Raw genomic sequence first — 15,321 nt, forward strand, 5'->3', positions numbered from 1 at the left:
AAAGACATCTGGATTTTATTTATTTTTTTTTTTTACATCCTCTAGAATGGTCTCTTGTTCCATATTGGTTTCATATGTGCCTACGTGCAGACAGACACAAACATTATCCTTTCCAAGGTAGACCACAGTGGGGAAATGATAAAGTGGTTGAGGGGAGGCTGTTGACAGTGTGGGAAAAGAGCTTTTACTGCCCTTGAGCTGGCAAACCAGCCAAGCCTGACAGTATGACTGTTGTGGCCTCCAGCCTACCTTATTGTTTGTACTGTTTGGATTGTGCTATAGAGAAGAATCCTATAATTTAGGCTTTAAATAGAATAATTAATGAAAAGCAGGTGTGCTTTACATGTTTGGTCTAGTAAACAAATACAACTTGAAGTTAGCCTCCTGATATTGATTGTAAACCCTACTGCCATTTTATGTCTCATTATCTGAATAAGATGAAGATACATTAAAGACAATGTTAATAAACAACTGAGAGTCCTTTTCAGCTCACACTGAGCACTTATAAAGCCATCTGCCATTAAAAAAGCATCCTGAGTGGTATTATTGGAGTAACTGGCACTTCAAATCAGAACAGCAGTACAAGATAGGTACTGCCTGTCTTTAAATTTGTAAATAGTCTTCCTACAGGTGACCTGTAGATTCTTTCCTTATTTATCCAAGTAACAATCCAAAGAGGTAGCCTGCAGGACTTTGATTTCAGTGATACAGAGGCAGAGCTATTTTCTTCAGAAAAAAACACATGAACCTGGTGACCTTTGGTCTTAAATTGGTGAGATTCTTGTTCCCCAGATCGACCATTTTTCTTCTTGCCCAGTTAGCATTACATGCATACCTATTCTGTTTCATCTTGTTTCTGATCTGAAATGATGTAAACATAATAAATAATAGTTAGGATTTTGCTAGGAGAGCATGCCAGTTTTTTCAGGTTAACTTGGGTTAAGACGTGGGCATTGAATAGCAGCTTCCAGCCAACTTGTCATTGATTTTGGTTTTCATTGTCTTTTATTATGGTTGCATATTTCATGTGCGTATTGGTTTTCGCTTGGTCAATGTTTAACAAAAAGAAAACTACCAATATAAAGGTCAAGAACAATATTACAGTCATAAAATTATACCATCACAGTTGGTGGTAAGGAGTAGGAACTGGAGAATGGTACATTACCATGTTTTTAATCACTCATAATTTCTTAGCAGAATTAAAATAATTACTTATTTCACTGCTGGTGTTAGAAAAAAGACACTTTCCTTCCTCAGTTTTTGGCTGTACCTCTTGTGCCTGCTATTGGACCCACATAATCCACATGCTTGTGCATTTAGAGGTTTTCTATTTGTGTGTAGAAAACAATTCCTATAAGAAGTCAGCTACATAGCATGCCTTTTTTTATGTTTTGTTTCATGCACAAAAGATCTGGAATTCTTTAGGACCTCTGTTGATAATGTGTGAGTAGTTCTAATCAAGGTACAGGAATTTGCTCCCAACTCTAATTTCAAATGCAAGTCTTAAAACTGTTTTATCTTCTGTCTTTTTGAAGTTCCAGCCCTTGAAATCAAGTACACGAGACTGTAGTCTTCCATGTTAAAAAAAAATAGAAACGAGTTTTTCTCATGGCTGAAGAGGAGGCTCACCTTAGTCTGTAGTATGAACTTGCAGAGAATACAGCAAAGAAAAGGCCATCCAGTTGTAGAGATTTTTCAGATTACACATTTAAAGTTAGTTTAATCAATTTTCACATATGATTTATGATTTTTGAACTCTTCTCATAGAAAGATAGAATAGTTTGGGTTGGAAGGGACCCTAAAAATCATCTAGTTCCAACCCCAGTGGACATCTTCCACTAGACCAGGTTGCTCATATCCCATCCAATACGGCTTTCTTCTCATTTTCAGTATCATAGTTTGCATCTGCTTCTGAAGGTATCTGTCATGGTTAAACTGCTACCTGTATAATCTTTACAGACTTAGTACTTACTAAAATCAGAGAATAGGCATCTGTCTTTAGTCAGTAAGTAAAATCTCTGGAACATGGAACTTCATCCTTGTATACAGGATAATTGAGAGGTCACCTCAGAAACTAGACATAATGACTTCTGTAGCAACACATGTTATCTGAATAACTGAATCTTTCACACTGGAAGGGACATCGGGAGGTCTCTGGTCCAATGCCTTGCTTAAAGGAGGCTCAGACATGAGACCAGACTAGATTGTCTTGAGAATCTCCAAGGGTGGAGACTGCACAATCTCTTTCTGCAACCTGCTCTGCCTCTTGGCTGTCTTCAGGGAGAAAAAATTCTTCCTAACATCCATCAGGAATTCCCTGTTTTGATTGATGTCCTTTGTCTCTGGTCCTCTTGCTATAGTCTGCTGTGAAAAGCCCAGTTCTCTCTTGCATTCTGGGATACTGGAGGTTGCAATTAAGTGCCCTTGAAGCCACATGTGCTCCAGGCTGAAAAAGCCTCAGCCTCGTGGCTGCTGCTTGTAGGTAAGTGTTCCTGTCATCAGACATCGCAGTGCCCCCCTCTGAACTTTGTCCAGTTTGTCAGCATCTTGTATAAACATCCCACAATTGAACACAGTATATCTGATAAGGTGTAACAGGTGCCAAGCAGAGAGTTATAAACCCCGCCCTCAACCTGCTGCCTGTGCTGCCTGCTGTGTAGGCAGCCTGGATACTGTTGGTCTTTCCTGCAAGGATGCAGCAGACTTATGCTCAGCTCGCTGTCCACCAAGCCAAGGTTTGATGACTAGAAGGTCATTTGTACCTGCACAGAGCTAGAATGCCCCAAGGTTTCCAAGCGTTGAAGGTTTTGGGTGTCCCTGACAAGCTTCCTTTGGAGAGGGATTCAGCTAGAAACAAAGGTGGGTGAGGATGCTTAAGGGAAAAGAGAGGAATAGCTCTTAGTAAGTCATAAGCCTTTGAAGTACAGGCTCTTGCAAGGGGAGGCAAAGGGAGTTCCCACTGAGGGGAACTAGTTCCTGAGCAGTGGAGCAGATACACAAACGTACCTGCTGCTTTATCACAGTAGTTTCCACTTAAGATTTGGATAGTCTAGAAGGTGGCTGAGATGTATGTATTTATGATAATTTGTATTGTTTCCTTTTCCTGATACATAGGTTGTTGTTTCTGAAGTGTCACGAACAAAGAATATTTCACAGCTGCTTTCTCACTGGGGCCTGGCACTTTATTTGGACTTTTGATTGTTATTGGAATTCAAACATTATGTAACATTGAGTAGTTATTTATAGTAAGCATTGATTTTTTTCCCTGTGATAAATAGGATTTCTTTTTGTAATGACAGTCCACCGTGTTGCGCTCTCATGCTTGTCCTGCTGTGTGGCACCTGGCATTGACACCTGTAAAACTTCCTAGCTTAGCTTTAGGTACTGGTGCTGCACTTTTGATTTCAGTGGATTGTACTCGCCCGGGAAAAGTTAAGACACAAGTGAAATATTTACAGCATCCAAGTCTTGTTAGGTCAAGTCTTGTATGTTTACATTCATATATCTATCTATAGCTGGAAGGGATTGTGACAGTCTCATAGTAATACATCACTTGCCCCAGTAGCATGTTACTCTAGTATGTCTAATTAGTGCTGACCACATTATTTGCAAAAAAAAAAAATAAGGAATCAGACAAATTTAGCTGCTTTATCTGCTCAGGGAATATGTTAAACCAGACTATTATTTTTCATCCATTTATTAACTATTCTGCAGTCATCAGCACTTTTTCCACGTTATTAAATGTGGATAGATCACAGTGATGAATACATGCTGCTAGACAAATTTGCATGGATCACTTCTACATGATTTAATATAATATTTCATCTCATTACTCTACAAAAATGCAAGATCTCTCAAATGCAGTGAAAGCAGACAAAAGGCCATCAGTGAAAGCGTGTTTCTGTGGTTTGCTGGCCCTACGTGCAAGCCTCTGCCTGTGTGTCCACTTCTGATGCACTCCCACGGCGAGGGAGGCCCGGGGTGAGGGCCTTGTCCCTCCTGTGCCCGGCGGGGGTCGGTCCTGCCCGGTGGAGGCGCCGCCGAAGCCCAGCTGCCATCTCAGGCACCCTCCCGCCCACACCGACACCGACTTCAGTGGAGCTCTCGTCATGCACTAGTTTTCCACAGCTTCCCTTCAAACACGCACACAGTTTGAGGTCGGTGAACTGAGCCTGGAAAAGCCGAGGAGCTGGGTTGCTTTTCTGGCGCTTGACCCGCCGTTCGACACCGTGCGGCACCAGCGCCGTCGGGGGGCGGTGGCAGCGCCCCAGGCTTCGAGGGTCCCGATACCTCCCGCGGCCCGGCCCGACCCGCCTGGGGCTTCGGCGGGTCCCGATGCCGCCCCAGGGCCGCCTCCCCTCGCCGCCCCGCCGGGTCCTGCCGGGGGCGGCGCTGTTCCCGCCTCGGCCGCGCCGGGCGGCGCCGCGCCTTCCGCGGCCGGGCCGGGGCGGCAGGTGGCGCGGATGGCGCCTTGGAAGGGGCGGGCGGCGGCGGCGTAGGCGGGCGCTGCGCTCGCTCCTCCTCCTCCGCCGCAGCCGCTGCCGCCTTCTGCCGCTCCTCGTAGCGCGGCGGTGGCGGGCAGGCTCTAGCCGCGGCCCCGCAGCTCCTCGCCGAGGCGGCGCGGCCTCCGCTCCCTCCTTCCTTGCCTCAGTCGCTGCCCGGCCCCGGAGCGATGTCGGGCGGCGCGGCGAGCGCCCCCAAGCCCCTCCCGTCCTCCGGGCCCAAGTCGCTGCGGGAGATGCCGCATCCCCTGGCCACGTCCAGCAGCGAGGAGATGGGGCCGGCGCTCACCCCCAGCCCTGACCTGCTCCTGCCCCGCAGCATCGCCGACAAGGTACGGCCCGGGGAAGGGGGGCGCGGCATTTGGAGGGCGGGGGCGCTGATGTTGAAGACCTTTCTGCCCCTCTCTGTTGAAAGAGAGCATGGAGAGGAGGGAGAAGGGCTGTGTGTGTCTTGCCACGCCACATCCCTTTTCCCTGCTTCGTCTCCCCGCGGGGAAATGAAGCCCTGGGCGCTGCTGACATCGGTTGCAAGAGCCCGGGGCTGCTCGAGCCGGGAGAAGGCACCCTTTGTGAGGGCTGAAGGCATCGTGTCCCTCGCTGTCACCGCGGTGGTTGCGAGAGGCAGTATCTGCCTGTGGCTCATACCCTCTACAGAAAGGTGTAAATGCTTCAGGAATTGCTGCAGCTTCTTTGCTATCTCTCTCCTTCCTGAAGCCCTCACGGGCAAAGCTTGCAGCTGCCGCTGTTTCCTTGCCATAAAGCTTGCCATCAAATGGTCTGTGATTGTCCTTTCCAAGCTGAACTTCTGCTCACTGCTTCACAGCTCTGTAATACGGATAGGATGCTGTCGCAGGAGTATCTGTGCCCACTTTCCCTTCTCTAGATCAGGCTAATGTCCACAGGACACTAGTGGACTTTGTGAAGTGCCTTCCCCGTGTGTGCGGGCCTTGGATGTGATAATTCAGTAGTGGCAGCACTGAAAACGGTAGTGGCAGTACACCACTGTTGATACATTAGCTGCACTTGCAAGGACTTGGTATCTCTGTAGACAGACTTCCTGAAATGAGTGAGGTAGGATTTCCTGGGAGCAAGAACTGCAAGGGGTGATGTTGGCTTGAAGTTTTATAATAAGCAGTCCTGGGCCAACTGGCTTGTGCTGCTTAGTGTTACTGAGTTGCTGGTGTCAAGAGGTGCTTCCTCTATGGCTGTTGTCCTGGGGAGCATGGAGCTGTTTCTGGGCAGGATGGATCAGCCTTGGGACTCTCAGCAATATCTGGCCCGATACACTCCCATGTTACAGAGTGAGTCAAAGTAGCCTGGCCTCTTCCATGTTTCACCTGCTGCCTGCATCTGTCACGTATGGATTCAGCACTTCTTCCTGCCTGTTTAAGGAGGCCTTTCCTTGAACATGTGCCCGTTGTTGCTCTAGTGAGAAGCCAGGCTTACCTTCTCTCCAGGAACATATGCCTTCATCTAAGAAGTTTGTCAGTGTTGATGATCTGCTGAGATAAGGGATATGTGACTAAGGTTGGTGTAGAAATTGTGAAGGTTTTTGTCTTGGGCTGGCTTGGATTTACTCATGTAACTGCATTCCTGTCTGACCAACCTGTAGCAGTAGAAGTTGGCAGCTGCCTTCACAGGTCTCCTTGCAGCTGAGAAGTACAGTAGTAGTACTGTACTCACTGTCCATCCACGCTGCTGTGTAGCTGCTGAGAAGCAGTGTTCTGAGGAGTAACTCACACCTGATAACTTCTTCCCTCAGTTGTATTCAAGAATTTTTTCGCTTTTGAAGTGCAAGCCAGCTCCTCTCTGCTTTACTACTTTGAGATATCTTGAGAAGTGTATCAGTATCCCTCACAACACAGGAGCAGAAAAACCTCTCTAGCCTCAGGCTATGGTCAGCTAACTTCTTATTGGTAGGTAGGTTCTTGCCCGGTTATTCCATGAGCAGTAGAGGTGAAGTCTGTCTTCCAGTACCTGTATGTAGTACTGTTGGCACTTGGCAGCATAGTAGTACTCTAAAGGGGAGAGCAAAAAAGGGCTGTGGTAGGCAATGTTTAGACTTCAGAGCAGTTCAGTAGTTGACCTGGAAATGGCACTAGGCTAATGATCCTTGAAGAATAAAAGGATTTCCAGTAGGAAAAGAATAACATTCTTTTTTTCTCTTTAGCTGAATTAGCAGAAGCAGCCAAATATCTTATGCTCCTGGTAGAAGGAGTCCAGCTGTTCTGCTGTGTATGGGATGTCTCTTTTTCTGCTCAATACCTCAGGAACTGGCAAGAAAAAAATGTGTTCTTTCCCACCTCAGAAAAAACTTCAGCAAGCAAACAGGTATTCCTGCCTTTAAGGCAAGAGTAAACTTCCAGTGCTTGAACTGTCTATTGAGTAGTCTATAGAGTGAGTAGGGTAACTGGAGATAAAATAGGTAACGACCTTATACGTCGTTAGTATATCTCTTAGTCTTAGAATCATAGTATGGTTTGGGTTGGAAAGGACCTCAAAAATCACCTAGTCCCCAACCCCCCTACTGCGGACAGGGACACCTTTCACTAGACCAGGTTGCTCAGAGCTCCATCCAGCCTGGCCTTGAACACTTCCAGGGATGGGGCATCCATATTGTGTAACCTTAAGTCTTAATCTCTGATGGTGGGTCATTAATATTTTGAAAGGCTGGCTCAGTAATCAGCTAACAATGTTGAGTTACTTCAGTAGCTGAGTAACAGAGGGAAGTCAGCATTCAAGTCTGATTTAGGCTTAAAACTCTGCAGCTGTTATTTATTGATTCTTGAGTAGGAGCTGTGCTCATCTGCTCTCTTGGGCTTCCCAAGGGCCTTGCTGGAGAATCTAATGGAGACTGGTACTGCAGAAGTTTTGGTTGAAGTCTCCTGCTTCACAGTGACTCTGGGTCAGTTAGATTCTTTATGGACTACTGTCCTTATCCAGGCCTATACTAGGACATCCCTCTGGCAAGAGGGCTAGTGACATTAGCTGGCACATCACCACAAAGTGGATAACTTTCTTTTCTGTGTTCCTCATGCCTTCTCTGAGCAAATAATTCCTAAACACTGCTGCAGCCTTAAAGTACCTAAGACTGAAATCCTCTGAGTGGAGAAAGTTTGGATGTAAAGGCAGATTGTTTGCTGATAAAGTAGTGCTTCAATTTTTGCTACCACAGGTGCGCAGCCCGAAATGTCTGAACCTCTGCCATCACTGCTTTGCATTCTTTAAAGCATGCTTTTCTTGCCTTTTGGTGTTTGTTTTTTTTTTGAGCTGTTGAGTAAGAACGCTCCTTTATCCTGAGTTAGAGAAACCTGGAGGACAGGAACACCTGCCTGTTTGTATCCTTTTGAGTTTTGATTCAAACATGGGAATAATCTAATGGTGTAGAGCCTGTGTAACTTTGAAGCCTCATAAACCTTAGGTTGCTGTTTAAGAAAAGTGGCTAATGCTGTTAGAGCAGTTGGTCATGGGAAAGGGAAGGAAAAACTGAGCTGTTTTCTGAGGCCACTAAGTAGACTAGTCTCAAGTTTTCTGAATCTTGGGAAGAGGGCTGCAGAGCTTTGTTGTCTGAAGTAGCGTCCTCATCCTGACTTGTAGTGGAGAGCAGTTTTAGAAGCAGGACACCTTGACTTTTGACAACATCTTACCTCTTAAATGAAAAGGTTATTTTAGTTAAGTACTTGACTTTCACGGTGATGCTGCAGCAAACATGAAACACTTGAGTTGTAGATACTTGCCTCTGAAGCATTTATATATTGGTCAGGCCTTTCTGTAAGGATCTTTTTATTCCCTTGAAGTCTAATTGCATAAAACATTGTCTTGATACCTGACCACCATCAACTTTTTTTGAGTTTATTCTCCCTTTACCTGTGCTAGCTTTCAAATAAGGAGGCAACTAACGTTGAACCTAAGCTACTGACAGTGTTTGTTGTGTTTGGTTTTTTTCTTCTTAATTTTATTTGGTTGGTTTTTTTATCATCAGGTAAGAGGGGAAACAGGCAGGAGAAAACAATTCCTCAGGATGCACAACACAGCGTGTTGCAGAGTTAGTTGTAGAACTGTCTTACTGTTTTAGCTTTTGGAAGACATGCAAGCTAATTGAACTCTGGTTTTCAGAGCAGATCCTCTTCTGAGGAGGGTAAGACAAATGGAGAAATGTCTGTGGATTTTTCTCTTCTTTTTCCTTTTTAAAAAAAGAAGGAAGTTCTACTTCCACATGAATACTTGACTCCAGTGCACTAGTTTGTCACTTTTGATAGGGAATCTACTCTGCGCACTAGAACAAACACTTTGAGGAGAAAAGACATTATTAATGGGCCACTGAGTTTGGAGCAGAGGTGAGAAGTAGATGGTATTTTGCTATGTTTGGATTCAGCCTCACTGAGGCTGTGCAAACCTGCTGCTATGTGTTGGAAGTGCAAAGCTGTGCAGAGTGAGAAAGAGCGTTCTGTAGGGTTTACTTCCACTGTCCTCTAGCTATGGTCCCTCTAGTCTTGTATCATGAGGGTATCTTCCTTACACTGTGGTGTTGGCTGTTCTTGCTGTGGTCTGCCTTGAGGCTGGCAGCTATCTGATAAGCATCCCAACTCACAGCACTGGTTTCTTTCCTAGCAGTCCAAAACCTTTCATATCCCACTTACCCTCGGACTCAGACTGCCTTGTCCTTTTTCGGACATCTCTGACTACTTGATACTGTACACGTGGCCAGCTACCTGTAACTTTCTCAACTTTTCTTCTTGGAAACTATGCATACCTTGCATTTGCCTCTGTTAGCTCTAGACAGCTGACGTGAGCTTCAAGGCTGTTTTACAAGTCGTATATCAAGCAGCTCTGTCAGAGCTGATGTGGAATACCAGGCTTGCAGTGAGTGCATGGCTTGAATGTGATAGTTCATGGAGATGGACATTAAAACTCCTACTGCCAACTTTTGGTTACTAACTGAAAACTCTTACTTGCATGCTCATCTGCTTCCTAGCTACCACCCTGGTGAATTCCTGGACTTCTTATTAGCACCTGATTGAGCATAAACACTTGATGTGTTTGCTGGAGTGCTGTTACTTAGCACTCATTTTGAAAGGGAGCCTGGCATCTCTCCAACTCCAGAAAATATACTGAGAGTCTGAAGCTCTACTTCCAGCCTCCTTGGTTGCTATTTTATAATTATTGCTGTTAACTTTATCCACCCACAGATGAAACCAGTTTGCAGTATAATCTGAAAACTTAAAATAGATCTGCCTAAGCTTCTACAAACCTCTTCCTTCTCTGAGGAGATGAGAACTTAAACCATGTATTGTTCTTAAAGGAACCTAGAGGTGAATTCTCAGTTTTGGGAGAGACTGAAGACTGCAGAAGGTCAAACTGAAGTTGGTGAACTTGTGAAACAATGCCAGTATGGATGGGTTAATCTGTGTTTGAATCTACAGGAATGCAAAACTGACAGTCACAGAGAAGTTGAGTCTGGAATGCATATCTTCTAGTCCGACCTCCTGGCTCTTGGCTCAGGTAGAGCAGGCTGCTTAGGATGCTGTGAAATTGTCTTTTAAACATCTCTCTGGGCATCCTGTTCCTGCATCCAGTCACCCACAATGTAAAATATTTTTCTCACATCTAAGTGAAACTCCCAGTATTTCAGTTTATGCCCATTGTCTGCTGTTCTGTTGTTGAATCCACTGAATAGAGTATGTCACCTCCTTCTGTACACCCATCAGGTATTTATCCATATTGGTAAGATCCCCTGAGCATTATTCTCTCCAAGCTGTTAGTCTTCTTTGCCTTGAGGCATATTATTGGCTCTTGGTCAACTTCTTCATCAGTGTCTGTGGGTTTTGGTTTTTTTTTTTTTCATTCTGCCAAGCTGCTTTTCAATGAGTCAGCCTCCAGCACATACTGCTATATGGGGTTGTTCCTGCCAAGTACAGAACTTTTCATTTCCTCATGTTGAATTTCATGAAGTACCCAACAGCCCATTTCTCCAGCCTCTTGAGGTCCCTCTGAACAATGCACAAACATCTGGTGTATCAAGCACTGACACAGTACACTTGCTGAGGATGTACCCTGTTCCATCATTTAGGTAATTAATGAAGGTGTTAAAACAATAGTGGCCCTAGTACTGCCTGCTGGTGTGTTCCAATAATGACTGCCCACCAGCTGGAACTTGTGGGATCACAATCCTTTCAGCCCAGCAGTTCAACCAGTTTTCAGTCCCCTTTGCTGTACATCTATCTACCTTGTGCATCACCAGCTTGTCTAGGAGGATGTTGTTAAAAGCCTTCTTAAAGCTGAGATGAAGCACGTTAAAGCTCTCCCTTTGTGTACCAGCCCAGTGATACCTTTATAGCAGGTGTTGGGTTGGTTGGGCATGACTTCCCTTAAGTCCTTGCTGACTTCTCATCGCCATGTCCTTCGTGTGCTTGGAAATGGTTTCTAATATTTGCTTGATTGCCTTTCTAGGGATTGAGGTGAGGTTGACTGTCCTGTAGTTCCCTGTAACTGCCTTTGTGAAGACAGAAGTGAATCATGTTTCTTAGGCCAAGAAGCTTTTAGGTACAAGCAGTTGTCTGCCACATGCTTCCTAAGTGGGCCATTGGCTCTCAAAGGCTGAGCTTAGTTGCCATCTTGTTTGAGGGAACTCTGTCTCTTCTTCTGTTGCACAGTGTGCCTGCATGTCTGGTAGCTCTCTTCTAGTCTCCTGGTTAAAAGAACTTATTTAAACCTTGCATGGCTTTCAGCATGCCATCAGTGCTTTATTCACAATCCAGCTGCTGGCTGAATCCATTTTCCCTTCTTTCATAGTAGCAGTAACTGGAACTGCTTTTTGTAGCTATTTCATCTCTCAAACCTGTAATACCACTTGGATAGGTTAAAACCACAGTATTTTACTTCTAGAAAGAAAAAAGTAGAAAAGATAGAGTACTTTTCTCCTTTTTTACTTGTAGCCGCTCTGGAGCTTAATGGGGTAGAAGTGTGTTATAACAGCACATTGGTGGGCCTGCTTACAGTTGCCTTCACTTACAGAAATGAATAAGGGTGTTTTAATGGTACCTTACAACACAGGTGCTCTAGTAGTACTTTAAAACTCAGTGGACTCTTTATGAAACATAACTTCCCAGTGAATTTCTCTGGAATTGGCAATTCTGTTCTGAGCAAGATGAAGGATAGCTAACGAGTTGGGACAAACACTTGCATCAGCATAACTGTCCTACTACCATTACTTTTTTAATATCTCCTGGTAGAGCTAAACATAGCTTCTACTGTATAATAGTATTATTACTTTGTGGGTCTTACTTCAATTTAATGGAGGGAAGGGTGTATACTCTGAGGTTGAATTCAGTGTTGCACAGCCTTCATAATCTTTTCAACAGGATTGCTTCATACATAATGAGACAGAGTATTGAAAACAGATATTCAAAGCATACATGGAGGAACTTGGTTCTTCAGATGGGTTTCAGAAGGATGAGTCTTGGCAATAACTTGTCAGCCATGGTGGAAAAAGTTATGCTTGGTGGTCGGAAAGAATCCTCTGGGCTGCCTGTGCTAGAGTGCTTCCAAATTATCCAAGTAGTTGAATGCTTTCTGAACTCCTTCAGGAGTTGAAAGGGATAACTGGATTGATAAAGTAAGTTCTCTTACTACAGTTGTGTGGGCACTTCCTTCTTCTATCAGTGCCTCTGGCAGCATGTCTCTGTAATTAATGGTGGGAGAGGCAGAGAATAAAGGAATGGAAGTTTCCTATTGACACACTGATCTGGGAGACATCAGTTCCTAGATTAGTGTGCAGACTATTGTCTTGGTGTTTTCTAGCATTGTGGTCTACTCTTGTGGTGTCTTAAACAGATGGTCTGGCTGTCATATGACCCAGTCTGCTCCTTATCTGAGTGGAGACACTGGTCTCTCTAAATCAGGAGACAAACAGAGCTTTTACAGTGCAGTGGGACTTAACTTAGTGCTGCTATATGAAAATCTACTTGCAGCACCTGAACTGCATCTTTGAGATTGTGACTTGTGTGTGCTTTGAGTCTGCAGAAGACAGTACATGGATTAAAAATGGCATTGTGTATGTCTCAGAAATAACTTCACTGAGGCTTGTTCTCTGCTGACCTTGAGCAAGACCTTAAATGCTGAGCTGTACTGACTCTTTAAGCTGTGACTGACTCGACTGCCCGAGCCTGGGTTGCAGTGCAGCTGAGACCCCCAAGTCCTGGTGACTGGGCAAAACTGCTCCCATAACTAGGATGCAGTGGGAAAGAAAGCTCCAAGCTCTACCTTGTAGCTGGTGGCATCTGGAACCGTGAATTAAAATCTGTGAATTAGTAAATTATTGAAAAACTGTGGAGCACTTCCAGTTACTGAGGACAATAACTGACAGCAAGGTAGCTACTAGCAATATTGCAGTGACCAACTGAAGGTGGGAAAACAAATCCAGTGAGCTGCAACTATTTTAGTGAGTTAGAGTTTCCAATATCAGACCAATTTAAAAAGGGCAAGAAGGAGGACCCAGAGAACTACATTTTTGTCTTATAGTCACATTCAGAGCTTCTACACTACTGCTTCTGTGAAACGGTAAGCAATGGGTGAGATATTACAAGTGATGGTGTCTATAACCCTTGAAGACACATTTCTGCTGGACTCAGTTTTGTGGCTCTAGGTGTCTTGGTTGACGACAACTGCTATAGAAGCATGTGGGAGCAGAGACATTGCGGAAATGTGTAGTACTTTAGTTTGCAGGAAAATGTGCAAAATGTAAAATGTAAACTTGCTTCTTTGTTATACTTCAAATTGCAGAGAGCAGACTACTGTAAGAGTGACAACCTCTGCCTGTCTTAGAGTGGTCAATAATATTACTTGTGTAGTGGTCTATAGTGTTGTTAGTGATGGGATGGCTTACAGCACTGGAGGACATGCTTTTATCCATATTATGAGTCTGTGCTCTGACCTCATGCTGAATTTAAGTCTGAAAAAAACTCTTTTAAACCACCCTGGTGCTGCATGTCTGTTGAGGTTTGCTATTAGCCTCTTAAAACCAAAAATGCTATCAAGAGATTAAGCTTCTCTCTGTCATATCTACCAGGAAATCTGTTATTATACTGATTCAATGCCCTGTCCTCATGGGCAAATATTGCCTTATAGTGCTTGAATGAAACTTGTGTCTTTCTGAAGGTCCTCTTAGGGTATAAACCCCTATCTTAAACTTTGTCTGCATAATTTGCCTCACTTTTCCAATAAGCTTGATGTAATGTGTTCCTTGAAAAGGAATACACTGCAAAGCAGCTTAAGGGCAGAGGAGCCTCTTCCTTGTGGTGCTGCAGATGGTATCAGCAGCAGGCTCTCTCGGCTAACTGAGTGGTGAAAGCAGTGACATCTGGGAATAGTAAGTGGTAGACTACCCCAGACAATACTGAAACCCGTGCTTTTCTGGGTAGAAGTAACACCTTTGCTGTAGCTTTTCAGATGCTAGTATTAGGCAAATTGTGAGTGAAAATCTTGAATACTGCCAAGATTAAGCTGTGTTTTGGATTGTTGCCAAGAAAATCCCTGGAAATTTTTAATTGGTACTGTTTATTGCCAGTGATCAGCTTGACCACTTCACGATTTGTGTGCTGACTGGCCTGTTCCCGAGTATACTTCACTTGAAGCCATGTGTGCTAAACACCTGTATATGCCTCAGTGGCTCTTATAAGCCTAGACCATTAAATAAAAGGAATTTCTCTAGATAAATTAGTCTGTAGATCTCATGCCTTGTTTGTCCATCGATCTCTAAAGATAGTTTCCATACTGTGAGAAAATACTGCATGACTGCTTTTTCTGAGTTGCTCTCCTTAAAGTAGGGAGTGAAACAGTCATACTGTGTGGGTTTTGGTTTAGGGTTTTTTTTTTTCTTCCAGCAGATAAGCACTTTATTTTATTGCTGTGGGAGCAAATGCCTTTTTGCTGGAAAATGCCTTGTATATCAGCAGTTGTGATAGAGGGATATTATTTAAATTGCACCTGCATAAACTATCCCTGAGAGCTTCTCCAAGAGCACACTCCTCCAGCTCTTCCAGATGTAAACTTAAACCCTTCCCTCTGAATATCTTTGCATAGTTTACTTGCACAGTGGTATCTTGTCAGTCTGACTTGCTCTCATGAAACCTCCATTGGTCTTGTCAAGAAATGTTAATGCAGCTCATCTGAAACAGTGATCATGAGGAGATCCACGTTGTAGTGTATGCATATTCTTTCTTGTTTAAATGACGTATTCACCAGGATGTATTCACGAGTAATTTCCAGTCCTCTATCATCTCTTTCCCTCCTGCTGCTTCCCTCTGTTTCTCCCCAATTCTTTGCATCTTTTCACATAAAAAGAAAAGATAGTACTGTTTGTCCTCAAAAGGCTCTGAGCCAAACTGGCAGTTTGGTGAGATTGGGTACCTAGATAACTGATGAAACTAAGTCTGCTTCTGGAGGGTGAACAGGAGAAGAAACTTCTGTATGGTATATCTGCAGAGCCTTAATGCAAAACTGTATATCTCTAGGAGAAAGCAGTTTAGTTTAGACAAGCTTAATAAACTGTCCTATCTGCAATCAGATATAAATCTGGTTTCTTGGATTGGGAATGATACCCAGTCATACTCTGGATTCAAATTTTCCTGCTCATGGTCTGAAATCCTGCTGCTTTGCTATTTAGGAGGTCAGGACTCAGATTCTGAAAATGAAGCTTTAAACAAAATACTGGATGTGTTAGACTTGTTTGTTAACAGGGTGCTCTTTACCACATTAAAATAGGTTGTGATGTTTCTGTGCACACAATTGCAGAACCCTTATAACAAAAGATATTACTGAA

At 44.0% G+C, this 15,321-nt stretch overlaps 1 protein-coding gene across 1 annotated transcript in view; it reads left to right on the plus strand.

Moving 5' to 3' along the window:
• The first annotated feature begins 4,525 nt into the window (after positions 1–4,525).
• The window catches only part of SNX30 (sorting nexin family member 30), a 50,577-nt gene continuing 39,781 nt past the window's right edge, over positions 4,526–15,321 (plus strand). The window contains exon 1 of the mRNA XM_051789443.1: positions 4,526–4,834. Coding sequence (XP_051645403.1) covers positions 4,673–4,834 — 162 coding nt within the window. The 5' untranslated portion in view covers positions 4,526–4,672. The remainder of the gene's footprint in view (positions 4,835–15,321) is intronic.

The sequence above is a fragment of the Manacus candei genome, unplaced genomic scaffold (assembly GCF_025592945.1).
Source record: "Manacus candei isolate 608988 ecotype Guabito, Panama unplaced genomic scaffold, ASM2559294v1 h1tg000027l, whole genome shotgun sequence".
Taxonomy (NCBI): Eukaryota; Metazoa; Chordata; class Aves; order Passeriformes; family Pipridae; genus Manacus; species Manacus candei.